The sequence below is a fragment of the Moschus berezovskii genome, chromosome 23, assembly GCF_049115385.1.
Source record: "Moschus berezovskii isolate FMDL1 chromosome 23, NW_MosBer_1.0, whole genome shotgun sequence".
Taxonomy (NCBI): domain Eukaryota; kingdom Metazoa; phylum Chordata; class Mammalia; order Artiodactyla; family Moschidae; genus Moschus; species Moschus berezovskii.
This window is the reverse complement of record NC_142482.1, coordinates 46,238,806-46,266,429: the sequence shown is the minus strand read 5'-3', so window position 1 is coordinate 46,266,429 and position 27,624 is coordinate 46,238,806. Positions and strand designations below refer to the sequence as shown.

Here is a 27,624-nt window from a genome sequence, read left to right as displayed (position 1 = left end):
ATGCAGCTAGAGTTGTGTGCTGCTGGAGCACCGTTTCAGGTGTGCTGTGTGACTGCTGGCCAACTGATCTCAGGCTATGGCCATCCTGGCAGATGTCAACCATCCAGGATCCCAGGCAGATGTGGTTAGCAACTGGGAGCCTGCTCACAGTTTGGTGGAGGATGCTGTCCCTGGGACTGAGGTTGCCCCTCACCTTCCGGCTTTGGCTGTCACATACCTGCCTCTCTGCCTCAGGTGGCAGGGTGTGGGTGGGATGGGGGGCAGGAGGAGTGCCCAGTCTGCAGCAAGCTGGCTCTTCTCTGGTATCCACTCAGTCCTTTGTTCTGTGAGCCAGCCAGGCTGTGCGTTAGGTTAGAGCCTTTGGCAGGAAAGTTCTCTTTTTTCACTCTGGCTATCCCACAGTTTGGGTTGCTATCTCACATTAGCTCCCTCAGATTATCCTCAGGGCATTCAGGCCCAGTCCTTATCCTAACCATGCAACCTGCACCTCCCTGTCCTGCCTCCTCTTGCTGGTAGCAGACATGAGCATCTGGGCAACTTCTCTGCTGGGAGTTGCCATTAGGTGTGTATTTTGTGGTTTTTTGTTTGTTTTTTTCTCCCAGCTATGTTGCCCTCTGAGATTCCAAAATTCCCCATAGACCCACTGGTGAGAGGGTTTCCTGCTGTTTGGAAACTTCTCCTCCTTCACTACTCCCTCCCCAGGTTGGGTCTCCATCCCTAATTCTTTTGTCTCTCTTTCTGTTTTTTACATTTTGTCCTACCTCCTTTTGAAGAGAATGGGTTGCCGTTCTGGGTCCCTGGTATTCCGCCAGTGTTCAAAAGTTGTTTTGTGGAAGTTGCTCAGCATTCAGATGATCTTTTGATGAATTTGTGGGAGAGAAAGTGGTCTCCCCATCTTATTCCTCTGCCATCTTGGGGCCATCCCCCCGAATTAAACTTAAAAGCTTTTTCACAATGAAGGAAACTGTAAGGAAGGTAAAAAGACAGGTGTCAGAATGGGAGAAAATAATAGCAAACAAAGCAACTGACAAAGAATTAATCTAAAAAATATACAAGCAGCTCATGCAGCTCAATTACAGAAAATTAAATGACATAATCACAAAATGGTCCAAAGAACTAAATAGACATTTCTACAAAGAAGACATACAGATGGCTTACAAACACATAAAAAGAAGCTCAACATCACTCATTATCAGAGAAATGCAAATCAAAACCACAATGAGGTACCATCTCATGCCAGTCAGAATGGCCACTATCAAAAAGTCTACAAACAATAAATGTTGGAGAGGGTGCGGAGAAAAGGGATCCCTCTTACACTGTTGGTGGAAATGCCAACTAGTCCAGCCACTATGGAGAAAAGTGTGGAGATTCCTTCAAAAACTGGAAACAGAACTGCCATACGACCCAGGAATCCCACTGCTGGGCATACACACGGAGGAAACCAGAATTGAAAGAGACACGTTACCCCGATGTTCATTGCAGCACTCTTTACAATAGCCAGGACATGGAAGAAACCTAGATGTCCACTGGGAGATGAATGGATGAGAAAGCTGTGGTACATATACACAATGGAATACTACTCAGCTGTTAATAAAAACCCATTTGAATCAGTTCTAATGAGACGGATGAAACTGGAGCGTATTATACAGAGTGAGGTAATTCAGGAAAAAAACCACCAATACGGTGTATTAATGCATACATATGGAATTTAGAAAGATGGTAATGATGACACTATATGTGAGACAGCAAAAGAGACACAGACTTTTGGACTCTGTGGGAGAAGGCAAGGGTGGGATGATTTGAGAGAATAGCTCTGAAACATGTATATTACCAATTGTGAAATAGATCACCAGTCCAAATTTGGTGCATGAAACAGGGCACTCAAAGCCGGTGCACTGGGACAATCCCGAGGGATGGTATGGGGAGGGAGTTGGGAGTGAGTTTCAGGGTGGGGGATACATGTACACCATGGCTGATTCATGTCAATGTACGGCAAAAACCACTTCAGTATGGTAAAGTAGTTAGACTCCAATTAAAATAAATAAATAAATTTGAAAAACAAATAGAAATGGAAAGGCTAACGTTTTCTTCCCCAGGGGATAAGGACACTTATTTTCATGGCCACTGGACTAATGGATTCTGAATGTACACACATAATTATACCACAGTTATTTAACTATCATAATAAAGAAATTTCTTTTACATATAACTTCAATCAAAGTTCTCAGAATACCATAAGTGGCCAAAAATTAAATTATATGTGAATACATTTTCATATGCATATATAAAATTTTGTAAGCTCAATTAAATAATCATCATTAGTTCTTTTATTATGCCACCAATTCATCTACTGCCTCATAATCTGAACTCTACAATAGATTTCTTTTTTACAAAGGTTTAAATCTCAAGTCATAATAAAAGCAGAATAATGGCCTAGAAGAATAAATATAATGTGCGTGAATATCATTATACATACCCATTTGCAAGGAAAATTAATTAAAAAATACAGAAGACTTATAGTTTGCTGAAACAGAAAGTGCACTCAGTCAGAGCTGAATATACATGTCATTTAGAATAAATACTTTCTCAAGTTCCCATGACTTCTAAAGAAAAGGACTGCATGACTTTCTTCTCCAGCCTACTGTGGACTCCTTTCGACTTTCCTCCTCAACTTCCCTCACTGAAATGTCTTCCCTAGGTTATAAAACACACCTTGGGCTTCTGGTTCAGATAAGATGTCCTTGATCTCTTTGAGTCCACTCTGTTTGTTCTGGAAATAAGAGACCACAAAGGATACCTTTGAGAACTGGCAAGAAGAAGGTGAACTAGTTTAGGGCCTGAAGATTGGAAGAACCTCTTGATGAAAATGAAAGAGGAGAGTGAAAAAGTTGGCTTAAAGCTCAACATTCAGAAAACTAAAAACGTGGCATGTGTTGACATCACTTCATGGCAAATAGATGGGGAAACAGTGGAAACAGTGACAGACTTAATTTTCTTGGGCTCCAAAAGCACTGCAGATGGTGACTGCAGCCATGAAATTTAAAGACACTTGCTCCTTGGAAGAAAAGTTATGACCGACCTAGACAGCATATTAAAAAGCAGAGGCATTGCTTTGCCAACAAAGGTATGTCTTTTTTCCAGTAGCCATGTATAGACGTGAGAGTTGGACTATAAAGAAAATTGAGTGCTGAAGAATTGATGCTTTTGAATTGTGATGTTGGAGAAGACACTTGAGAGTTCCTTGGACTGCAAGGAGATCCAATCAGTCCATGCTGAAGGAAATCAGTCCTGAATATTCATTGGAAGGACTGATGTTGAAGCTGAAACTCCAATACTTTGGCCACTTGATGGGAAGAACTGACTCATTGGAAAAGACCCTGATGCTGGGAAAGATTGAAGGCAGGAGGAGAAGGGGATGACAGAAGATGAGATGTTTGGATGGCATCATGGACTCAATGGATGTGAGTTTGAGTAAACTCCAGGAGTTGGTGATAGATAGAGAGGCCTGGTGGGCTGCAGTCCAAGGGGGTCACAAAGAGTCAGACACGACTAAACTACTGAACTGAACTGAACTGAACTGGAAGAGCCTGACAGCAGCACCTAACAGAAGAAGCCAACCCAGACTTGACATTTCTGATCTCCAGCCTACCATCAGAAGGCAGCCTGAGTATTCCTCCCCAGGAATAAATGTGAAGTAATACCAGTGGTCGTTTAGTTCCTAAGTCGTGTATGACTTTTTGTGACACCATGTACTGTAGCCCACCAGCTTCCTCTGTCCATGGGATTCTCCAGGCAAGAATACTGGAGTGGGTTCTCATGCCCTTCTCCAGGGAAGCTTCCCCACTCAGGGAGCAAAGCCTCATCTCTTATACTTCCTCATTGACAGGCGGGTTGTTAACCACTATCACCATCTGGGAAGCTTGATTTAAGCAATAACATATCATTAATCACCTAACCTACAAATGGTCTAAATATACTGATCAAAGACAGAGTTGGTAGAGTGAATTAAAAAAAAAACTAAAAACAAAAACATGAAACACTATATGTTCTTTCAAAGAAACTCAATGTGCTGTGTGCTGTGCTTAGCTGTTCAGCGATGTCTGACTCTATGCGACCTCATAGGCTGTAGCCTGCCAGACTCCTGTGTCCAAGTAGATTCTCCAGGTAAGTATATTGGAGTGGATTGCCATGCCCTCCTCCAGAGGCTCTTCCCAATCCAGGGATCAAACCCAGGTCTTCACATTGCAGGTGGGTTCTTTATGGTCTGAGACATCAGGGAAGCCCAGGAAACTCTCATTAATGGCAAGGATGTATAGAAAATAAAAGGATAAAAAAGTATGTTAATATCTGTCGGACACGACTGAGCGACTGAACTGAACTGAACTGAATATCAGATAAAGTAAACTTTAGAGCAAAGAAAATTTCTGAAGACAAAGGAATACAAGGGCATTATATAAAGATAAAAGAATCAATCTAGCAGGAATACATAATAATCCTAAATATGTATACACCAATAAACACAGTCTCAAAATATTTGAAGCAAAAATAGACAATCTGAATAGTCTTATAACATTTAAAGACATTGAAAATGTAATATAAAACTTCTGAAAAAGAAATCATCAATCCATGATAGTTTGACCAGACAATTCTAACAAATATTTTAATAATTAAGATCAATTTGACATAATCTCTTCAAGAAAATAAAAGAGTAGGAAACCATTCCCAACTGATTTGATGGGGCCAGTATTGCCTTATACCAAAATCAGACAAAGGCAGTACAAAAAAGGGAAATTTCAGACTAACATCTCTCATAAATTTGGAATTAAAAGTCTTCACTCTCACACATACAAATGAGCCAAATGAATCCAACAATGTATAAAAATATCTCTTGATAGTTTCTGGTCCTTTTGTAAGTCTGGTCATATTACCTATCTCTTCAATTGGTTTATGTGAATCAAGGGTACAGTTTGTTAGGATCCCAGTAATAATATCATACCAGAAATACAATGACAAATGCTCAAACTAGGTAAAATCAGAAACTAATTTCTCCCACTAAAGTTAATCATACCCAGTCATTCTAAAAGTCTAGAAAAAATAACTACAACTAGATTAAGATAAAGAAAACATTTCTACCAAGAAGAAATGGTGGGTGTGTTTGATATTCTTTATATGCCCCTCAGGATCCCTGTTGATCATTTTCTATTATGTTATGAACCTTTAGAGGTTGAGAAGACCAGACTTTATCCCTCTAGCTCTCCTGGCCTCTGACTTCTACTTGAGTTTGGCCAGTGGTGGACGAAAGAGATTGGTGAGTCAGTGGAGAAAGAGATTAATGGATTGATTCTTTCCAGACTCCTATCTTGCTGAGAGGTGACCAAGTTTCTCCACTGAAGCCCAGATCTCTAGCAGAGACCCTCAAGTTTATCTGCAGGTATGTACAATTCTCTCAAGAGACTGCAATATCCATTCTCTTTCTTTGTCCTGTGGGCCTAAAAGTGTTCATGTATCCTATTCTTGCCTGTCTCAAAGAGTTTTGCTATTCCTTTTAAGCTGTCCTTAACCCTGATACAACTTCCAAATCCTTAAACTTATTGTCTGTTAGTCGCTCAGGCAGGTCTGACATTTTGGGACCCCCATGGACTGTAGCCTGCCAGGCTACTCTGTCCAAAGGATTCTTCAGACAAAGATTACTGGAGCAGATAGCCATTCCCTTCTGCACGGTTCTTCCCTGACTCAGGGGTGCAACCAAGGTCTCCCACATGGCAGGCAGACTCTTTACCATCTGAGCCACCAGGGAAACCAGTTATCTTTATTTTCCTTACTTGTGTAAATCATCTTGATTTCTGACAATGATGGGGTGGCTTTGGATCTGCTCGAAGGTCTATCACTAAACTGCTTACAACAGGAGGGGGGCATCATTCTTCCTGACTCCAAAATCATAAATACAAGAACATGTATTTTTCCATGTAAAAATAAGTGCTGAGAAATCAATGATTTAGGAATGGATTTGGTCAAAGTGCACAAACTTTAAACTGTAAGATGATGAATAAGGTCTGAGGATCTAACGTGTAACATGGTGACTATGGTTTGTAATGTGTTCTTGACATTTGTGGGGCTTCCCAGGTGGTGTTTGTGGTAAAGAACCCTCTGCCAGTGCAGAATGCATAAGAGACGTGGGTTGAATCCCTGGGTCAGGATGATACCCTGGAGGAGGGCATGGCAACCCACTAGTATTATAATAATACTCTAGTATTATTTCCTGGGGAATCCCCGTGGACAGAGGAGCCTGGCAGGCTATATATATAGCCCATGGGGTCACACAGAGTTGGACATGACTGAAGTCACTTAGCACACATGTAAGACAGGAAAACTTAAAAGTCCTCACCAAAAAGATCTTAAAGGTAAATATGTGAGGTGATATTAATAGATATGTTAATGAAATCAGTGAGGGAATCCATTAATCATGTATACCTATTTAATTGTCATGTATACTTTAAATATCTTGCCATTTTACCTGGAAATTATATTTTTTAAAAACTGAAAAAAGAGAAAAAATTTCAATGCTTTTTATATAATTTTATAGATATTTCGGCCATTACTCTTGGCTTGTAAAAGGATTTTTTTAATTCCAGACAATAACCAGTGGGAATCACTGGATATTCAGAAAAGGAAGAAACCTTGGAAATTATCTAGACAATCCTCCCATATTAAAGATATATTAGTAAATCCAAGATTGATTAAGTCACTTATCTGAACTTATAAAACTTGATGCAAAAGTAGCAATAGAAACCACATTTCCTAAGTTTAAGTGAATTTCTGCCAAATTACCTGGCAAATGGAAATATCTTCTATGCTCTGCAAAACTTGATTCTTATCTCTTTCACAGACGTGATCATATTCCACCTTGTATTCATTGTCCAGTTGGAATAAGTTTACCAAGTAAACTGAATTCCTTGAAGGTTCAATCCTGGCATGTCTGTTCTTCTCACTCTATATTTTCACGTATGACTAAAGCTCTTTATCAATGCCATTTCTTCTCCCTGTGAGACCCTCGCTCTTTTACCTCATGACTCCCCCGACATCTTTCAGATCTCAGCAAAAACCACTTCCACAAAGCAGCTTTTCTTGACTCTGACACAGCTCAGGTCTTCTTGTTATGTGGACACAGGGCATTCTGGGCTTTTCCCTCTCGACACGTGTCCCATTTGTGGTGCAACATTTAACTGTGAAATTTACATCTTTCTGTTTTTCTATTAAAATTTAAGTCCTAATTTACAAAGTCAATGTGTGTGCTCTTCACTGCTGTCCATTCTTTGCATCCAACAGGCCTTCCTTAGGTGTTTGTTCAATGAAACACTTTTTTTTTTTACCATAAGATTCTTTTTTTTTAAAATTAATTAATTTTAATTGGAGGCTAATTAATTTACATTATTGTACTGGTTTTGCCATACATTGACATGAATCTGCCCCGGGTGTACATGTGTTCCCCATCTTGAAGCCCCCCTTCCAAATCCCTCCCCATCCCATCCCTCTTGTAGTTTGTCATAGGAGTTCAGTTTCTTAGCTGAACTCCCTGATCATGACAGATGAAAATACTCTAAGGAGAGTCTACAAATCAAATATTCCTACATTGTACACAAACACCTAATCTACTTTTTTTTCTCTTTTAGTAAACTAAATTCAGGAAGATTTATTTATTTATTTATTTTTATTTTAATTGGAGGCTAATTACTTTACCTACTTTTCCTAGACGAAAGTACCATCTTCTTCCTTATGGCTTCCTAATTTCATTCTCACCATTTTTATCTCACTGACCACATTCTGACTTATAGTTAATTATCTGAACAACACCAATTCCCACTCCTTTAATTCAGTTCCCTTGGGGCTACAAAGGCTATGCCAACTGCCCTGAAGTTGCTATTTACTGAGTATCAGCCATGCCAGAAACTGGTATTTTTCACAGACCAGCTTATTTGTTCTTTTTGAGGTAAATATTATAATTCAAATCAAATACCCAGCCTCTGGTATTTTGGATAAAATGACAACTGGACAAAAACTTAACTGCTATTCCAGATAAAAGTTCGCTTTTTTTTAAAAAATATTTCCTTTCAAATAGAGCTTGAGCTTGCATTCTTGATAGCTTTCACTTGAATAGAAATGGGAAAGATATTTTAACTGGAAAAACAAAACAAAACACTGTTGCAGGAAACAAAAGTACACAAATCACACATATTCTGAATACTTCAAGATCCATTTTATTTGGAGCTGGTGGCTCAGACAGTAAAGAGTCCGCCTGTAATGCAGGAGACCTGGGTTCGATCTCTGGGTCAGAAAGATCCCTGGAAGATGGCATGACAACCTACTCCAGTATTCTTGCCTAGAGAATCCCATGGACAGAGGAGCCTGGTGGGCTGCAGTCCAGGGGTCATAAAGAGCTGAGCATGATTGAGCAACTAAGCACAGGAAACTTCTTCAAGGTGACATACTGACATTTAGAAACTGTTTCTCTCAATAGCAAGCTTAACTATAACTCCTGCTTTTCATCGTAAGATCAAAGATAAAAGTAGTATTCCATAACAATCAAGTAATTATTTCAATCAAGGAATTTTTCTTAAAGCTAAGCCAGAGAAATACACTGTGAGATAGAGCAGATAATGAGGGCTATAAGAGATCCAACCAGGGAAACTGCACAACAAATAATTTTCTTTTTGGGAAAAGGAAAAATACCTCAGTTTGGGATCATGTTGTTACAGAGATTTGCATAATCTTTGGAAATGTAAAGGATTTTCTACTCTAATTTCCTTGTTTAGTTGAGAAAACCAAGGCCTAGAGAAGTGAAGATAAGTTTTCTAAGTGAAAGAGCAGTTATGTTAGGACTCTGATTAGAGCCCAGTGACAGGCCTTAGGGTCCAGCTGCTTCATCTTAAGGCTGAAAGGCTGGAGATCTGGGGACCAGTTAGTGGTGCAGTCTTAAGGCTGACTTGCTTTTATTTTGGGAAACCTCAATCTTTGCTCCTAAGGTCCTCAACTGATTGCATAAAATCCACCCACATATAGAAAGTAATTTATTTTATTCACAATCTATCTGTTTAAATGTTAATTACCTCTAAGAAAATATCTTCCTAGGTGAGCATGTCAAAGAACTACAGTTTGAAAGAAATGTACAATTCTATGGAGTATTTTACCATGTGTATTTGGAATTGAACATCTATGCTACCTGTTCCATGTTCATGTCCTGGGAAGGGAAAAGAAGATTGACAATTTTTTTTCCCCATTTAATCATGTCCAGTGTTTTAGTGCATGCAGGCTGCTATTACAAAATGCCAGAGGCTGGGTGGTTTATAAACCACATTATTTATCACAGTTCTGGAGGCTAGAAGTCCAAGATAAGGGTGCCAGCATGGCTGAGTGAGTGAGGGCCTCTTCCGGGACATATCCCTAAATAGAAGGGATGATCAAGTGTTTCAGGCCTCTTTCACAAGAGCCCTAATCCCATTGATGTGGGCTCTGCCTTCATGTGGGTTCTGCACTCATGACCTAATCATTTTCCAATGGTCCCACCTTCTAAAATCATCACTTTGGGGATTAGGTTTTCAACATATGAATTTTGGGAGAACACAAGCATTTACACCATGGCACCCAATGAGGAGACTGACTTGTCTAAGCCAACCCAATGCCTTATCCATACTGAATGATTTGTGATGCTGATAGGAAGCCAAGGACTAAGAAAGCTGAATAAGGACCAGAAGCCCCAGGTGGAGGGTCTGAGATGGCAAACTCCTTGATGGATTTCACAATAATATATGAGTGTCTCCAGGGTCTTCCTTGGTTATCATTTATTGAGTAATCCACCACTCCAATGTTCCTATTTGAAATATGAGTTAATTACCGAGTTCATAGACAAAGTACCAGTTGATCAACATGAAAATATCACAGCTATGCATATAAAGAAAAGGGCCTTTGACAGACACAAGTTTTACAGTGGAAAGTCCCCAAGACTTTATTCTCTTCAGATAGCAATTTCAAGTTTGGGGATCTCCAAGACCATTCTTGGGTTCCATAACCAGCTAGGAATTCAGGAACTGACTGAAAGTTATTATACCTATGGCTATGGTTTATTGCAGATCTTTGATTTATTTTTAATTCATTTTTAAATTTTTTAGTGCAGTGTAATTGATTTAAAATGCTATAAACGCCAGTTTTTGTTGAACAGTGAATAAGTTACACATATACATGTATCTACTCTTTTTAAGATTCTCCTCCCATGGAGGTCATTACAGATCATTGAGCAGAGTATCCTTTCCTATACAGTAGGTCCTTATTAGTTATCTATCTTATATATAGTAGTATGTATATGTCAATCCCAATATCACAATTTATCCTTCCCCTCTTCCCCCTGGAACCGTAAGATTATTTTCTACATCATGAGTCTCTTTCTATCTGTAGGTAAGTTCACTTGTACCATCTTTTAATATTCCATGTATAAGTAATATCATATGCATTTGTCTTTCTCTGTCTGATTTACTTCACTAGGTATGAGAATATCCAGTTCCATCCATATTGCTTCCATAGCCTTATTTTGTTCCTTCTAATGGCTGAGTAACATTACATTGTATATGTGCACTACATCTTGTTTATCCATCTCTTGATGTACATTTAGGTTGCTTCCATCTTCTGGGTATTGTAAACAGTGCTGCAATGAACACTGCTGTGCTTAGTTGCTAAGTCGTGTCCACTCTTTGCTACCCAATGGATTGTAGCCTGCCAGGCTCCTCTGTTAACGGGGATTCACCAGGCAAGAATATTGGAGTGGGTTACCATCCCGTCTTCCGGGGGATCTTCCCAACCCAGGGATCGAACCCCAGTCTCCCGCATTGCAGGCATATTCTTTACCGTTTGAGTCACCTGGGAAGCCCTGGTGAAGCAACGAACACCGAGGTGTATGTGTCTTTCCAAAGTATGATTTTCTCCTGGTATATACTCAGGGGATTGCAGCTTTTAAAAAGATACAGATTAGAAGTTGCCCAGGAAAAAGGCATATAGGGAAGAGTCAAAGAAAGTGTGACACATAGAGCTTTTGGTTGCCTCTTCCCAGGGTGTCACAGGCAGCTTTATTTTCCCAGCACTGATGTGCCGGCATTGAGCACTTGCAGACACGGGAGCTCGCGCCAGGGTCTGTGTCTGGAGTATTTACTGGGGCTCCATCGCCTAGATATAATTGACTGTCCATATAACTGATCTCAGCATCAAACTTCTCTAGAGGTGCAGCTGATACTGCATGACCAAAACCCCCATCATAAATCATAGCATTCTTGTGGCCCAAATTTTTACTCTAAATCACACTGTTTACATACCTATCAGTTCAGTTCAGTTGCTCAGTTGTGTCTGACTCTTTGAGACCCCATGAACCTCAGCAGGACAGGCCTCCCTGTCCATCACCAACTCCTGGAGTTTACCCAAACTCATGTCCATTGAGTTGGCAATGCCATCCAACCATCTCATCTTCTGTCCTCCGCTTCTCCTCCCGCCCTCAATTTTCCCCAACATCAGGGTATTTTCAAATGAGTCAGCTCTTTGCATTAGGTGTCTAAAGTATTGGAGTTTCAGCTTCAACATCAGTCCTTCCAATGAATATTCAGGACTGACTCCTTTAGGATGAACTGGTTGGATCTCCTTGCAGTCCATGGGATTCTCAAGAGTCTTCTCAACTCCAGAGTTCAAAAGAATAAATTCTTTGGCACTCAGCTTTCTTTATAGTCCAACTGTCACATCCATACATGACTACTGGAAAAACCATAGCCTCGACTAGACTGACCTTTGTTGACAAAGTAATGTCTCTGCTTTTTAATATGCTGTCTAGGTTGGTCATAACTTTCCTTCCAAGGAGTCTTTTAATTTCATGGTTGCAATCACCAACTGCAGTAGTGATTTTGCAGCCCCCCAAAATAAAGTCAGCCACTGAAGGAGCGTCCGAGCCGTGGTGGCTACATGGTGCCTGAGAGGCAGAGAGGAACTACCCCATATCCAGCATAAGGAGCAGCGGCTGTACTTTGCTGGAGCAGCCATGAAGAGATGCCCCACATCCAAGGTAAGAGAAACCCAAGTAAGATGGTAGGCACTAAGAGAGGGCATCAGAGGGCAGACACACAAACCACAATTGGAGACAACTAGCCAATCTGATCACACGGACCACAGCTTGTCTAACCCAGTGAAACTAAGCCATGCCTTGTGGGGTCCCCCGAGATGGACTGGTCATGGTGGAGAGGTCTGACAGAATGTGGTCCACTGGAACAGGGAATTGCAAACCACTTCAGTATTGTTGCCTTGAGAACCCCATGAACAGTACACACCTATCAGGCTGGCCCAAGACCCTCACATAAACAATAGCACTTTTCTCAGTGTCAACCTTTGACACCTTTAGTCACCCTTTATCAGAGGAAACAACCTAAGGGTTTAGAGAGGAGCTCCCAGGAAATAAGGGCAAAGTGCAGACTTCCCTTTGGATGAGGCCGAGCCCTTCACTACACAGCTGGGTGGCTGGTTTTGCTTGACAAGTCTCCCTCGTTGTAACTTCACACTAAGAAAATGTGAAGTGTAAACATTGGTCAAGCATTTGTCTTCTTCTGGTCTTTCTCTGAAATGTTTTTCTTGCATTATCTTCATTAATTCTTATGCAACTCCATGAGGAGCACACTAGTTTGAATGGCATTATGGAGAGAATCAAATTAAGGCTTGCCTAAAGATTCAGAGCTAGTGAGTGGTAAAGAGGGAGTATGTACAAGGGCTATAGGACTCCAATGTTCATACTTAAGCCACTATGTTGCAAAGATACCACTATTTCTTTTTCTAGTATTTTTATTTGTTTGCGTGTGTCTTAATTATAGCATATCTGGATCTTTCGCTTCTGTTGTGGCATGTGGGATCTAGATCCATGAGCAAGGATTGAACCTCAGGCCTCCTGGATTGGGAGCACAGAGTCTTAACCACTGGACCATGAGAAAGTGCCAACACCATTTCCATTTGGAGTAAATGTTCACAAGTAAGTGCACAGCCAAAGAAGTTTGTTGAATCAATATTGTCTAGTCCTGCCATTCTGTTCCACAATATATATGAATTAAGAAAGTTACAACATGAAACTCTTCTTGCTATCCATTTAACAGAAATAAATAAAAGACAGAAAGACATGAACTTACCATAAACTCATGATGCCATGATCAAGGAAGGCTTAGGTGACAGGAGCATTTCAATAAATCTTTTTGTCTGGTATCCCAGAAATCTGTACACCCTTGTGTATCACACAATAATAAGTTTCCAGATAGTGAATGGCATGCCTTTCTTTATAAAACAGGCCAGGACAATTCTGAATGGGAGGTGAGAAAGAAGACCAGTATTTAAGCCTTCAGATACAAATGCTTTCTCAGAGAGAAAAATTTAGAAAAGAATTCACATGAATGTTGAGAGTCTGAAAATTGTTTCCCTTAAAACTCTCCCCATGAGCATATGCCATGGAAAACTTCGTGGGCCCCAGAATACCCTGGTTAGGTAACACGGTCTGACTGATCCAGTTTTAATGATTTTCTTAATTTTGGGTGAAGCTTTCATTAACTTCCCATGTGACCAATGGTGTTGATAATTGGTAAATCAATTGGAATGAGGTTCCTGAAAATTGAGTGGACAGATGAGAAATGTAATCTGAAGTCTAAGTGAAGGGAGTTCGATACACAGAGGGAGAAAGGAATTTTAACTTTTCTGAGGAATGGTGGTTGGTGAGATGTGGTCTTCAAAGTTCTATGTGAAGGAGCCCCCTCTCTGCATCAACTGAGGACAGGGAAAGGATGGAGTCTAAGCTCTGGCGGCAAGACAGAAGTGTTTCAGCCCACAGCCCTTCATTAAGACAGAGTGAGCTCTCTGTAGGCAACGGTATCCAAAATAGGATACTAGCAACAGCAACACAAATGACCAAGTGATGGAGGAGCAACACAGACCTGTTCTAAGCAATCCAAGGTGTTCTTAGTGGGAAAATATTGATGGCCTCCCCACCCCTTACTTCTTAGTTCTACTTTTGTCTGAGAAAAAAGTTCCTCCAAAAAGAAGGATAGGAGTTCACACTCCTTCCAGGAGGCAATGGGAAGCCTAAACCATAAAGTTACCATTTAGATCTGGAGTCACTTTTATAATCATACTGTGTCTCCCATCCCTCAGATAGGTGGCCTTGGAAACAGCAGTTACAATCGTGATTTTAAAGAAATATTAAATACAGATGTCCTTCTCTTGTACTGCCTGTAAATCTTAGAAACAGGTAATTGTGAAATTGTTAGGGCTGGCGTGCGGGGATGACCCAGAGGGAGGATAAAGGGAGGAGGGAGGTGGGAGGGGGGTTCAGGAGGGGGAACTTATGTAAACCCGGGGCGAATTCATGTCAGTGTATGGCAAAACCAACCAATATAATATTGTAAAATAATTTGCCTCCAATAAAAAATAAATTAATTACTTAAAAAAAAAAGATGGTACAGCTGCCTGCTATTTAATTACATTGATTATTCTAGAATATGCCCTGAGGTTAAAATGTCCTTTTCTGAGAAAAGTGACTTTTTCCCTACCACACGCAATGTATCATCTTCTTCACTAAATCTCTTTTAGCAGTAAGTTCTCATTTTTGATTTCCTAATACCCACTGTGCTCAGGAAGTAGAAGCTTTATTGAGAAATGAGTACCCTGTCTTAATATAAACATTAAGTGTCCCCGTATGGCTATGTTCTTAAAGACCCAACTGGCCATTCTCTCCTACCACCCAAAACTTCATCCAGTGCACACTTTTACACTTATTTGTGGTTCTCTTCTTTTTCTCCAGTTTCAGCTTTAACCACCTAATTTTTGTTTTCATTTTGTTCCATTATTGTGTCATTAGCCACAGAATTTCTTATCAAACATAGTAGATTCAGGGTAAATTTGAGTCATGTTCTATGATAATACTACTTTGAGATATAAATCAGGATCATTAAAAAATGGTAATTGCTTAAAAAAGTTGGAATATGGTTATCCTCAGGCTATACAATACTTTAACCACAACATTTATCTTGATGAAAAGTTTGACTTAGGTATTTGATAAGCCTCACATGTTTTACTTTCTTGGGCTCCATAATCACTGTGGATGATGACTGCAGCCATGAAATTAAAAGATGCTTGCTCCTTGGAAGAACAGCTATGAAAAAACTAGACAGCATATTAAAAAGCAGAGACATCACTTTGCAGAAAAATGACTGTATATCAAAGCTTTAGTTTTTCCAGTAGTCATGTATGGATGTGAGTGTTGTATCATAAAGAAGCCTGAGCACAGAAGAACTGATGTCATCAAACAGTGGTGTTGGAGACGATTCCTGAGAGTCCCTTGGATTACAAGGGGATGAAACCTGCCAATCCTAAAGGAAATCAACCCTGAATATTCAAAGGACTAATGCTGAAGGTCCAATATTTTGGCCACCTGATGCGAAGAGCCAACTCATTGTAAAAGACCCTAATGCTGGGAAAGATTGCGGGCAGGTGGAGAAGGGACAGCAGAGAATAAGGTGGTTGATTGGCATCACCAACTCGATGGACACGAGTTTGAGCAAACTCCAGGAGATAATGAAGGACAGGGAAGCCTGGTGTGCTGCAATCCATGGGGTCACAAATGTCAGGTATGACTTAGTGACTGAACAAGAAGAAGAGCAAGGTCTCACATGTGGATATGAAGTTTAATATTTATGAAATATAGGCAGTCACGTTACACATATAGAATAATTTCAGTACATGTGAGTTGTAATAAAGGCTAATCACAGCACAATTAAAAGGCCCAATGTAATCACAGTTGTTTGATTTGTTGACACCGCCGTTTTCTAGTTGTTGCTGTTCAGTTGCTAAGCGTGTCTGAATTTTTTTAAGACCTTATGGGCTGTAGCCTGTCAGACTCCTCTGTCCACTGGATTTTCCAGAAAATAATACTGGATTAGGTTGCCATTTCCTTCTCAGGGGATCTTACCTATAGAACCCAGTGCTCTCTCCCAAGGTCATGTGAGGAGGCTTGTCTCCAGGACAGACAGGAGTGGAGGGTTCGCTCCTAGGCTCATGAGTCCATGTGTCTGCCCAGTAGTCCACTCATAGGACGGACACAACTACAGGGAACAAGTGAAGACGTGTGAGTCACAGGCTAGGGATCTTTTGCTGTTTTCGCCTGGCCCTCCCAAAGATAGGAGAGAGCTGATAGAATTCATCATCTTCCCCAAACCTGTGGTGCTCTTCGGATTTTAAATGTCCTTCTTTGTATAAGCTCTTCTCCAACCTGGAGTCCCATCCCCATCTACTCCTGGGGAGCTCCTCCAGATCCTACTTCACTTGCTTTTTGAAAATTCTTGTGACTTTTCCAGAAAAATCAGCTGTTCTCTCCTTTGTGTTACTATGGTAGGTTTACTTACATTCACCAAAGAAATGAATACAACTGGACTAATTATTTATTCACGTATTTATCTTTCTCATGAAAAATTTGGGACCGGCAAGATTTAATTCAAACGCTAACCCTTCTTAATATTTAATAAATATAAATGTAATAAATGTATGTTGAACAAATGCTCAAAATACATTTTTTATTTATAAATTGGTTGTTTGTAACTTGGCATGGTCGTTTCTCATGCCGAAATGCCTTAAGCTATGTTTCAGGATAATATTAAGTTTTTATTAATGTAAAGGAGTAAAGTAGTAAACTCAAAATCAGTTAAATATTTTACAAACATGAATAATTTCAAAAACTCATCTATAAATACAAATTCTTACAACAAAGAAATCCTTGAAAAATAGTAAGAGTTATTATACTTAACATTCAAGGTAATTTTTACTATTAATCCGCATTGTGGCAAAGGGCAGAGGGTTTATTTGGAAAGTCAGGGAAACTTATTTTCTGTTATCTAGGGTCAAATGCCTGTTGAATAAATATTACAACCTAGAGTCTCTTTCTTTCCTCTTCTATGTCAGGAAAATTTCAGAATTCATCGTTATTCAGGGCTACATCTTCATAGATTCTTATGTCACTTGATACAGGTGAAATAGGAATCTGAAGGACCATACAAAACATATGGTCAAAGTCTCCCTCTACTTTTTTTCCCGAGATGTAGGTTATATTTTTATGACACATGACATCATACACATTTTAGACATGCAACACGATAGTTTGATACTTGTGTATATTGCAAAGTTATCACCACTGTCACTCTAGTGTTAATTTACTAGTGTGATCCATCATCACACATAGTTTCAATTTTTTCTTGTGGTGAGAATTTTAAGATTTGCTCTCTTAGCAACTTTCAAGTATACAATACACTATTATTAACTATAGTCACCACACTCTGTATCATGTCCCCGTGACTTATTTATAACTGGAAATCTGTATCCACTTCACCCATTCTGGCTCCCCCACCCAAACTCTGCCTCTGGAAACCACCAAACTGTTCTCTGTGTTTATATTTGTTCTTTGTGGTTATTGGTTTTTGATTCCTCATTTAAGTGAGCTCATATAGCATTTGTCTTTATCTGACTTATTTCGCAAAGCATAATGCCCTCAAGGTTCATTCAAGCTATCACAGAGAGCAAGATTTCTTCATGGCAAGTTCATAACTAATACATTAAGAGTACTTGCATAATCCTGAGGATAATATTGGTTAGCTCCACACCCTACTCATCCCTCATGGTGAACAAATTGTTGATAGTGGTATAATTCATGTAATTTACTCTTTAATTGTTCCCTGTCTGTTTGCTTGACACCATTTAGCTACCTGGCCCCCTGGACTTGATTCCCAATGTCCAGTGCAATAGCAAGCATCATTTGCACCTGGCCTGCAAGGTGAGACATGGAACAGTTGCTGTACTTTGGCAAAAACCATTACGATTATTTAAAAATAAAACTGGAGTGAAGCAAATACAATTTTTACAAGAGAAACTGTATAATATATCAGTTTGTAACTCAAAAGAGCAATGCAGTGAGTAAATTTTGTGGATTTTAATGCTTCACAATTGGTTACTATTTTTTTCCTTGGCCATTTCAGTTCATGTTAAAAAAATTATTTTAAGAAATGAATATTTATCACTGTTTATAAAAATATAAAACAAATATATCCAAGATGCTATCCAAAGTGGAAAAAAAATATGAGACACTAATAAAACAATTAAATCATTCATATTGAAAATGAATTTCTCACTCTAGCTTATTTAATTGTTCCCTCTTATGTAGTTGAAGCTCTATTATGAAGTCTATACATAAAGAAATTCTAATGTAAAACCAAACTATTTAATGTATTCCTCTCAATAGAAAATTTCATTTCATAATTGAAATGAAGGTAAGTACATAATTGCCTTATTTGGTAAAAATACAATATATTACCATATTACTACATGGATTTGTACACATCTATCAGGTAACCACATCTCTTAAACTACATACATTAAAATAAAAAAAAAAACAATAATAATGATAAGTAACCAAACACATTACAAAATACACAAGCATATTTCTTGGTTGCTTTACCCTGACCAAATAAAAGTAGAAGACTGAGCATTTCCTCATTTCTTGGCCTTTTCCCTTGTGGTTCAGCTGGTAAAGAATCTGCCTGCAATGCGGGAGACCTTGGCTCAATCCCTGGGTTGGGAAGATCCCCTGGAGAAGGGAACAGTTACCCACTCCAGTATTCTGGCCTGGAGAATATAGTCCATGTGTCACAAAGAGTTGGAGATGACTGAGGGGGTTTCACTTTCACTTTTCACCACTGGGACAAGGGCAGAGGGTTTATCAGTAAAATCTGAGGAGTCTTATTTTCTCCTTTCCAAGATCAAAGGCTGTTGCATGAATATTACAACCTTAGACTCTCTTCCTTTTAACTTTTCTTGTCAGTGAAGTTTCTCAAGTCATCACGTTATTCAGGGCTATGTGGGCATAGATTCTTAGGTCAATTAATATAGGTGAAATAGGAGTGTAAGGAACATAGAAATGCATATGATCAAAGCCTCTCTTTCCTTTCTTTCCAAGGTGTAGTTTTTAATTGAGATATTAATTTAATTTATTATAGCATCATACAAGTTTTAGATGTACAACACAATGATTTGCTTTTTGTATATGCTGCAAACAGGGGCTTCCCTGGTGGCTCAGATGGAAAATAATCACCACAGTAAATCTAGTTAACATCCATCGTCACGTTATGATTTCTCTCTTGTGATGAGAACTCTTAAGATCTACTCTCTTTGCAACTTTCAAGTGTGCGATACACTATTATTAGCTAGAGTCACCAAGCTCTGTGTTCCATCCCCATGACTTATACGTAGCTGTACATTTGGACCTTTTAACCCACTTCACCCATATTGGCTGCCCACCCGAACCCCGCGTCTGGAAACCACCAATCTGTTCTCTGTGTTTATGTTTGTTCATCGTGGTTGTTGATTGATCCCACATTTAAGTGTGATCATACAGCATTTGTCTTTCTCTGACTTATTTCATATAGCATAATGTGCTCAAGATTCATTCATGTTATCGCAAATAGCAAGATTTCTTTATGGTTAGTCCATAACCAATACATAAATAGTATCTGCATAAACCTGATGTGTAAACTTGGGGTACCTCCACACCCTACACACCCTGATAGCGAATAAATTGTTGATAGTGGTATGTGTGTGTTAGTTGCTCAGTCGTGTGTGACTCCTTGCAAGTCCATGGAGACCATCAGGCTCCTCCATCCATGGAATTCTCCAGGCAAGAATACTGAAGTGGGTTGCTATTTCCATCTCCAGGGGATCTTCCTGACCCAAGGATCGAATCCAGGTCTCCTGCAATGCCGGCGGATGCTTTACCATCTGAGCTGCTAGGTATAATTCATGTAATTTACTCTTCACTCTTCTTCACTGTCAGTTTTTTTTAACCATAATTTTGCTTCAGTCCCACCTGAGACCCAACGTCTAGCACAATAGCAACCATTTACACCTGGCCTGAGATGGGACATGAAATAGTTGCTGTACTTTGGCAAAATATATTAATATAACGATAAAACTGGACCAAAACAAACAATATTCACAAAAGAGTGTATCAGTTTTTAAATCAAAAGAGCAGTGCAATGAACAAATTTTGTGGATTTTGATTCTTCACAATTGTTTACTACTTTTCTTGGCATTTTCAGTTGTGAAAAAAAAATGTTAAGAAATAAATATTATCTCTTTATAAAAAAACAAAAAAAAATCAAATATATCCAAGATGCTTTTCAAAATGGAAAGAGAAAAAGGAAACAGGTGAGACACTTGTCGATTTTTAATTAGCAAAGCAAAGAATATTACACTCTCTTTCTCTCAATCCTAAGTGTGTCTGGCTCTTGCAACCCCATGGACTATAGCCTGCCAGACTCCTCTGTTCATGGGGTTCTCCAGGCAAGAATACCAGAATGGGTTGCCATTTCCTTCTCCAGGGGGTCTTCTTGACCCAGGAATTGAACCTGGGTCTCCTGCATTGCAAGCAGATTCTTTATCAACTGAGCTATGAGGGAAGCCCATATCACACTAATAAAACCTAATTAAATTATTAAGTATTTAAAATGAATTTCTAACTCTATTGAGTGGTTCCTTTTTATGTATTTGAAGCCCTATTATGAAGCCTACACATAAAGGAATTCCAATGTGAAACCAAACTATTTAATGTGTTCATCTCAACTGAAAATTTCATTTATCTGTCCAAAGTTTAAATCATCTCAGAACACTATATCTCAGTTTATATTTCCCTCACATCAGGAAACCCATAATAAAACACTGTTACAAATACATCACCTACAAAGTGGTTGAATCTTTAGATATAACTCATTCATTTCACATGTTCAATTTCAGTTCACTAATGATGTATAATAATATTGTTCAATTTACAATGAATGTCAAATTTCTGGTAGATGAGATAATGGATATTTACTAACTCCATTTTTACATCACTCACAACCAACTGTATAGAAGTATGTAAGTCTTCAATATCCTTCAGAAAAACATTTCTTACAGTGAGACATAGGAATTTGCCTTTGTAAGAAAGAATTCGATACATAATTAATTTTTTTATGGGAGGTGGGTCATGGAGGATGAAATTTCTTTGATGAAAATGCAATATTCAGACTATTACCACGTGGATTTTAATATACCCATACTGATGCTAAAGCTGAAACTCCAATACTTTGGCCACCTCATGAGACGAATTGACTCACTGGAAAAGACTCTGATGCTGGGAGGGACTGGGAGCAGGAGGAAACGGGGACGACAGAGAATGAGATGGTTGGATGGCATCACCGACTCGATGGACACGAGTTTGAGTGAACTCCGGGAGTTGGTGATGGACAGGGAGGCCTGGCGTGCTGTGATTCATGGGGTCAGACACGACTGAGCGACTGAACTGAAACATTTTTCTAAGATTGTCAATGAACAGGTTAGAGTACAATAGAAGGATTGGCTTAGAATTAGAACCAATCGTTCTCTTTCTGGTAAAAGTATGGAAGTTGTAAGTTAGCTCTTTGAGGTCGCTCGAGGAGCCCACTGTAGAGCAGACGTTGATAACAAATTTTTGCTCCATGTTTCTGTTAAATTCACATAGTTATTTTTACTCAGTAGTTTTTCTGTCATCCTCAATTTTTGACTGCTGTTTTTTTTTTCCCCAAACTTGCAAGTAGTCTCTTTAAATGTTCACAACTTCCTCTAAAGATTAGTTTTTCTCTATCCATGTGTTACCTAGGTTTTGCTGTTCTTATTCTAAGTCCATTGCTTAGTATTTCCTAGAATTTTATGCCATGTTTTCTAACTTACCATTTTGTCATCATCAACAACATTGTATTCTGCATCTATGGTGAACACTAAGCTATAGGTGTGTGGATTCAGAGATTAATCAGAGAAAAGTTATAATTTTAAAACTCCTATTACCTGGTGGCTCAGAGGTTAAAGCGTCTGCCTGCAATGCAGGAGACCTGGGTTCGATTCCTGGGTCGGGAAGATCCCCTGGAGAAAGAAATGGCAACCCACTCCAGTATTCTTGCCTGGAGAATCCTGTGGACGGAGGAGCCTGGTGGGCTACAGTCCATGGGGTCGCAAACAGTTGGACACGACTGAGCAACTTCACTTCACTCACTTTGGTTCCCACCCACAGTAAATAAGAGATTATATGGCTACATCTAGGTATATAGGCACTATATTTGGTTCAAATACTAAAAAAAAATAAATGATACTTAATAAAACATTGAATATTTGATATTTGGGGTAATTTTAGTGTTTGTTGTCCCAATATTAACTGTGGAAAGAATGAAATTAAACAAGGGAAGACCAAAGGAGGGAAGAGATTCAAGTTTAGAAAAGTTAGATGAAAAACAATCGTTTATAAAGATAATGGGAAGAAATAGGAAAAAGAATGACGTTCAATTTTTATGTAACCTTCATTAAAAAAATTATACGTCCATCAGCTGTGTTAAGATTCTGGTAGTGAGTTCATCTATTGAATGCCAAAGTAACCCTAAGGAATTGAATGTGATTGATCACTCCCAGGATAAACTGTTTGGCCGGGACAAAACTTCATTTCCAAGGTCCTCAACAGCTGCCACACCAAAACCATCATTACCCCTGATAACAAAGAAGAAGCTGAACATACACAGCTGAGGATTTTATCTGGGTTTTTAACCTGAGCCAGCTGAGACAGTGCACTTGTGTTACTAGGCTTTAGATTATTAGAGTAAAGGTAACTGCAGATGCAGAGAAATGTGGAGGAATACTAAGCAATCAAAGAGAAATTACCTTATACTGTTGATACGTATGAATAAAATCAAGTGATGACTAAAGATCTGTAGCAGCAAAATAAATAACAGATCTATAAATTCCCATGCAGATAACCTTAGTTTAACCAATGCATTAGGCCCAGGATTGCAGCTATTATACTGTATGAAAGCACAGGCTGAACGAAAATTTTATGTGTAAAATATAAGGTTGGTAGAATTCATGGATATATAAGAAACACAACCACAGTTTTGAGTATTCCCTGTGACCAGTGACACCTACATGGGAGTCACTCCTACACTGCACCATTTGAGACATTGCTTCTGACTTTCAAGGCTCTCCTGATTTTTCTGCTTCTCTGAAACCTACTTCATTTCTCATTCTCAATGATTTCTCTGTCACTTTTATTCTTAATTATAAGTCTCCTCCCCAAATGTCCTATAAAATATTACTTTTTGCTTCTCATGGTTGCAATAATTGTCTCTGTTCTGATGAAAACACAGTCTATAAATCAAGCCTCAATCATTTATCCCAGCCTCAACTGTTTTTCATTATAATTGCTCCTTTCTGATTCCCATATTAACCACAATCCTATCATTATCTAAAATATTTTCACATGCATCTCTTTTTAAATACAATCTGTTCTCTTACTAAAAATTTGTTAATAATATCAACATTCTTTCCATCTGCTCAGCATCTTAATAATGGAGATGATAAAATGAAGGAAGAAGGTCTAGGAGAAGGAGGAGCAGGATTTTTTAAATGAATTTAAAATAAATTTATTGAGAGCTATTACTTTGCCATTTACAAAGTGCTCAGAGGTCATTGCTATGTTTAATCCTCACAGAAAATCCTATAGCACAATGACTTGTGATACATTCTGAGATGAGGAAACCAAGGCTTAGAAAATTTATGGGATTTGCACCCATCACACAGGTAATAAGCAGTGAGTCTAGGTTTCATCCAACTCGGAGCACTCACTCTTCATCTTTAAGCTACAAAGCCCCCTTGAAAACTATGCTGCTCTCACCCTAGTGTCTGAATTTCATTATAGCTCCTCAATCTCCCATTATGTTTCTATTGCAATGTCTATTCAATTCTTCTCTGCTCTTATTTCCTGTACCACTAAAGTATTTCATGGCCATCAAGAAATCAAGCCTTTTAATTAGAGATACTCAGCCCCTGGGAGTTTCATGCCCAATCCTGGTGATAGTGAACTAGGGGGAAAATCTTCCATTGTGGATCCCACTGATGCTGTTACTAAAGACAATACTGTGCCATTTTCTGCCCCTACACATGTCAATAGAAAGACTGCTCTGATAGCAAATGGGACTGGTGTTGGTATGGACTGAGGAAAGTGTGTTTAATAATTTCATATCTTCTTCATTATCTCGTTGTTCAGATAGCATAAAACTATCAATCAGAAAATGAATACATTAATGAAGGATTTGATTCATTAATACAAATGAATCACTGGGTGAAAATGACGTGGGCGTGGGTAGAATCCATGTTTCCTGGGTCAGGTACTCTAGGCACATATGGAGTTCCAACAAAATATTTAGATTTCTTTCCCTGGACAAGCAAAGCATTCAAATATAGAAGAACTCACTGAGCAGATGGTAGAATTTCAGAGAGGAAAAGAAAATATTTCATGTTCTAAATTAGAATTCATCAAAAGGATTATTTATGTGTCAGCTTTTTTAAAAAAAATTCAGCAAAGTATAAACTAATAGCATACATTTTATAATTTTACATCTTTACTACCTTTAAAAATTTTCACATATTCATAGGAATAATAAAGGGTTTTTAAATTTGCTCAGGCTGAGCAAAAATCACTTGTTACCAAGCCCACTGAATTTTGTTTATTTTAATGAGATTGTTTCCTGTGGTTACTTAGGACGAAATCCTTATCAGGTTGGTACTCAGTTTTCTGCTCCCCTAGGATGAACCTCTGCATCACCTAGTCACAGAGCTGCAGGGAATGAAAGACACCTCACCCGATCTCTTGTCAAAGGCCGCAGAGATTGAGGAAAAGACCAAAGTACTTCTAGAAGGTGCAGAGCAGGTACAAAAAAAGGTGAGCCATCTCTTGAAGGCTTCTTTGCTTTTCTCTGAATGAAAGAGATGACCTCTGTATTCCAGAATGAGTTTTGAAACATCTCACTTTATAAGGACAAGATTCAGGCCTTCTATATTCTAATCCCTCTTACATAAAGCGAGAGTCTAACCATTTATAATTATTGATTCCACTGTAAGTGAATTAGAATTCAACTACAATTTTTATTTATTTATTTATTTTTTACATTTGTATCTATATGTTTATTTTTTAAATTTTTTAAAAAATTTATTTTAATTGGAGGCTAATTATTTTATATTATTGTATTGGTTTTGCCATACATTGACATGAATTCACCACAGGTGTACATGTGTTCCCCATCCTGAACCCGCCACCCACCTCGCTCCCCTTCCCATCCCTCTGGGTCATCCCAGTGCACCAGCCCTGAGCATCCTATATCATGCATTGAACCTGGATGGGTGATTTGTTTCACATATGATAATATACATGTTTCAATGCCATTCTCCCAAATCATTCCACCCTCTCCCTCTCCCACCGAGTCCAAAAGACTGTTCTATACATCTGTGTCTCTTTTGCTGTCTTGCTTACAGGGTTATCATTACCATCTTTCTAAATTCCATATATATGCATTATTATACTGTATTGGTGTTTTTCTCTTCTGACTTACTTCACTCTGTATAATAGGCTCCAGTTTCATCTACCTTGTTTGAGCTGATTCATATGTATTCTTTTCAATGGCTGAGTAATACTCCATTATGTATATGTACTACAGCTTTCTTATCCATTCGTCCACAGATGGACATCTAGGTTGCTTCCATGTCCTGACTATTATAAACAGTGCTGTGATGAACATTGCAGTACATGTGTCTCTTTCAATTCTGGTTTCCTTGGTGTATATGCCCAGGAGTGGGATTTCTGGGTCATATGGCAGTTTTTCCAGTGGTCATGTATGGATATGAGAGCTGGACTGTGAAGAAAGCTGATTGTCGAAGAATTGATGCTTTTGAACTGTGGTGCTGGAGAAGACTCTTGAGAGTCCCTTGGACTGCAAGGAGATCCAACCAGTCCATTCTAAAGGAGATCAGTCCTGGGTGTTCATTGGAAGGACTGATGCTAAAGCTGAAACTCCAATACTTCGGCCACCTCATGTGAAGAGTTGACTCACTGGAAAGACTCTGATGCTGGGAGGGATTGGGGGCGGGAGGAGAAGGGGGCAACAGAGAATGAGATGGCTGGATGGCATCACCGACTCGATGGACATGAGTTTGAGTGAACTCCAGGATTTGGTGATGGACAGGGAGGCCTGGCGTGCTGTAATTCATGGGGTCGCAAAGAGTTGGACATGACTGAGCGACTGAACTGAACTGAACTGAACTGAATGGTATTTCTAATTTCTGTGACTTTATTTTTTTCTTTAATATTGTATTTTTGAGAATCCAACCTCTACTCTAGATTTTTAATATTTGCTTTTTATTATTTGTTATCAATTTTGTACTTTTAAGAACCCAATCTTCAGTACCCATTTTTACTTGGGAGCGAGATTACTGGCTTGACTGCTCTCTCCCCCATTGGACTTTCCATTTTCTCCACCAGGTGCCCTCTATCTCCTCCCTCCCCCTTCTCTTCTCTACCCAACTCTGTGACTCTCTTTGTGTGTTCCGGACTGTGGAGAACACTTAGGGAACTGATTACTGGCTGGATCTGTCTCTCTCCTTTTGATTCCCCCTCTTCTCCTCCTGGCCACCTGTGTCTCCCTCATCCCTCTTCTCTTTTCCATGTAACTCTGTGAACCTCTCTGGGTGTCCCTCACCGTGGAGAAACTTTTCATCTTTAACCTAGATGTTTAATCATCCGTGCTGTATAGATGGAGAAGTCTTGAATTTACTGTAAGAATAAGACTGAAAACCAGAGGCAGGAGGCTTAAGTCCAAATCCTGAGAACACCAGAGAACTCCTGACTCCATACCTACACTGAAACCAAGCACCCAAGGGCCAACAAGTTCCATAGCAAGATATACCATGCAAATTCTCCAGGAACACAGGAATATAGCCCTGAGCTTCAATATACAGGCTGTCCAAAGTCATACCAAACCCCTTGACATCTCATAACTCATTACTGGACACTTCATTGCACTCCAGAGAGAAAAAATCCAGCTCCACCCACCAGAACATCAACTACAATTTTTGACAGGTACAGTATTCCCTGCATTTCACACAATTCCACTGAAAGCTAGCCTCTCGCTGGGCACATGTAGTTGAAATACTTTCATAGGTAAGAGAGCTGGAGAATAGAATTTGCAAGATCAATGTTTTCTTCAAAATAATCCAGGTCAACTGCTACTGAACTTCTGCTGGTATTCCTCTTTGTCCTCTTCAAACCAAAGGATGAGAGTGGGAAGAAAGAAAAGAGGAAGTCAAAACCAAACTCATACTTGAGTTCTGCTTCTTGATTTTAGATTGCTAATAGATTTCCAAAACACCGGCTCCAAATCCATGTCTAAAGAGTTTCATAAGTCTTCCTGAATCTTAATTTGATAATAAGAAGGAACAAAGAAGAGCAAATACTAATAAAACTCAGTAATTCATTATCTTTTGGGTACTTAGATTCATCCTGAAGACCAGGAGAAGGAGACCTCCTATCCAGTGTGGTCAGAAATCTCCTCCCTGACAGCAGGCAAAGAAGATGTGTGTAAAACTGCTTTTTATAAAATGTTCCACTCCCTGCGTAGGGATGCAAGTAAGATTGACACCTATCTCTAG

General features: G+C 39.1%; 1 protein-coding gene across 1 annotated transcript; it reads left to right on the top strand.

Annotated features, from left to right (window-relative positions):
- Window positions 1-27,624, top strand: LOC148774202 (chorionic somatomammotropin hormone 1-like). The gene is made up of 5 exons (XM_088831262.1): window positions 1-39; window positions 5,222-5,308; window positions 17,798-17,869; window positions 24,731-24,865; window positions 27,469-27,624. The coding sequence occupies exons 1-5, from the start codon at window positions 1-3 to the stop codon at window positions 27,622-27,624; spliced, it is 489 nt and encodes a 162-aa protein (XP_088687388.1).

What these genes read in the sequence shown, in the direction of transcription:
- LOC148774202 (XM_088831262.1), top strand. Translation starts at nt 1, where the DNA reads ATGCAGCTAGAGTTGTGTGCTGCTGGAGCACCGTTTCAG. An exon ending in GTGGTGGACGAAAGAGATTG is followed by an intron (nt 5,309 to 17,797) that starts GTGAGTCAGTGG and finishes GACACCATTTAG; the next exon opens with CTACCTGGCCCCCTGGACTT. An exon ending in ATTTGCACCTGGCCTGCAAG is followed by an intron (nt 17,870 to 24,730) that starts GTGAGACATGGA and finishes CTGCTCCCCTAG; the next exon opens with GATGAACCTCTGCATCACCT.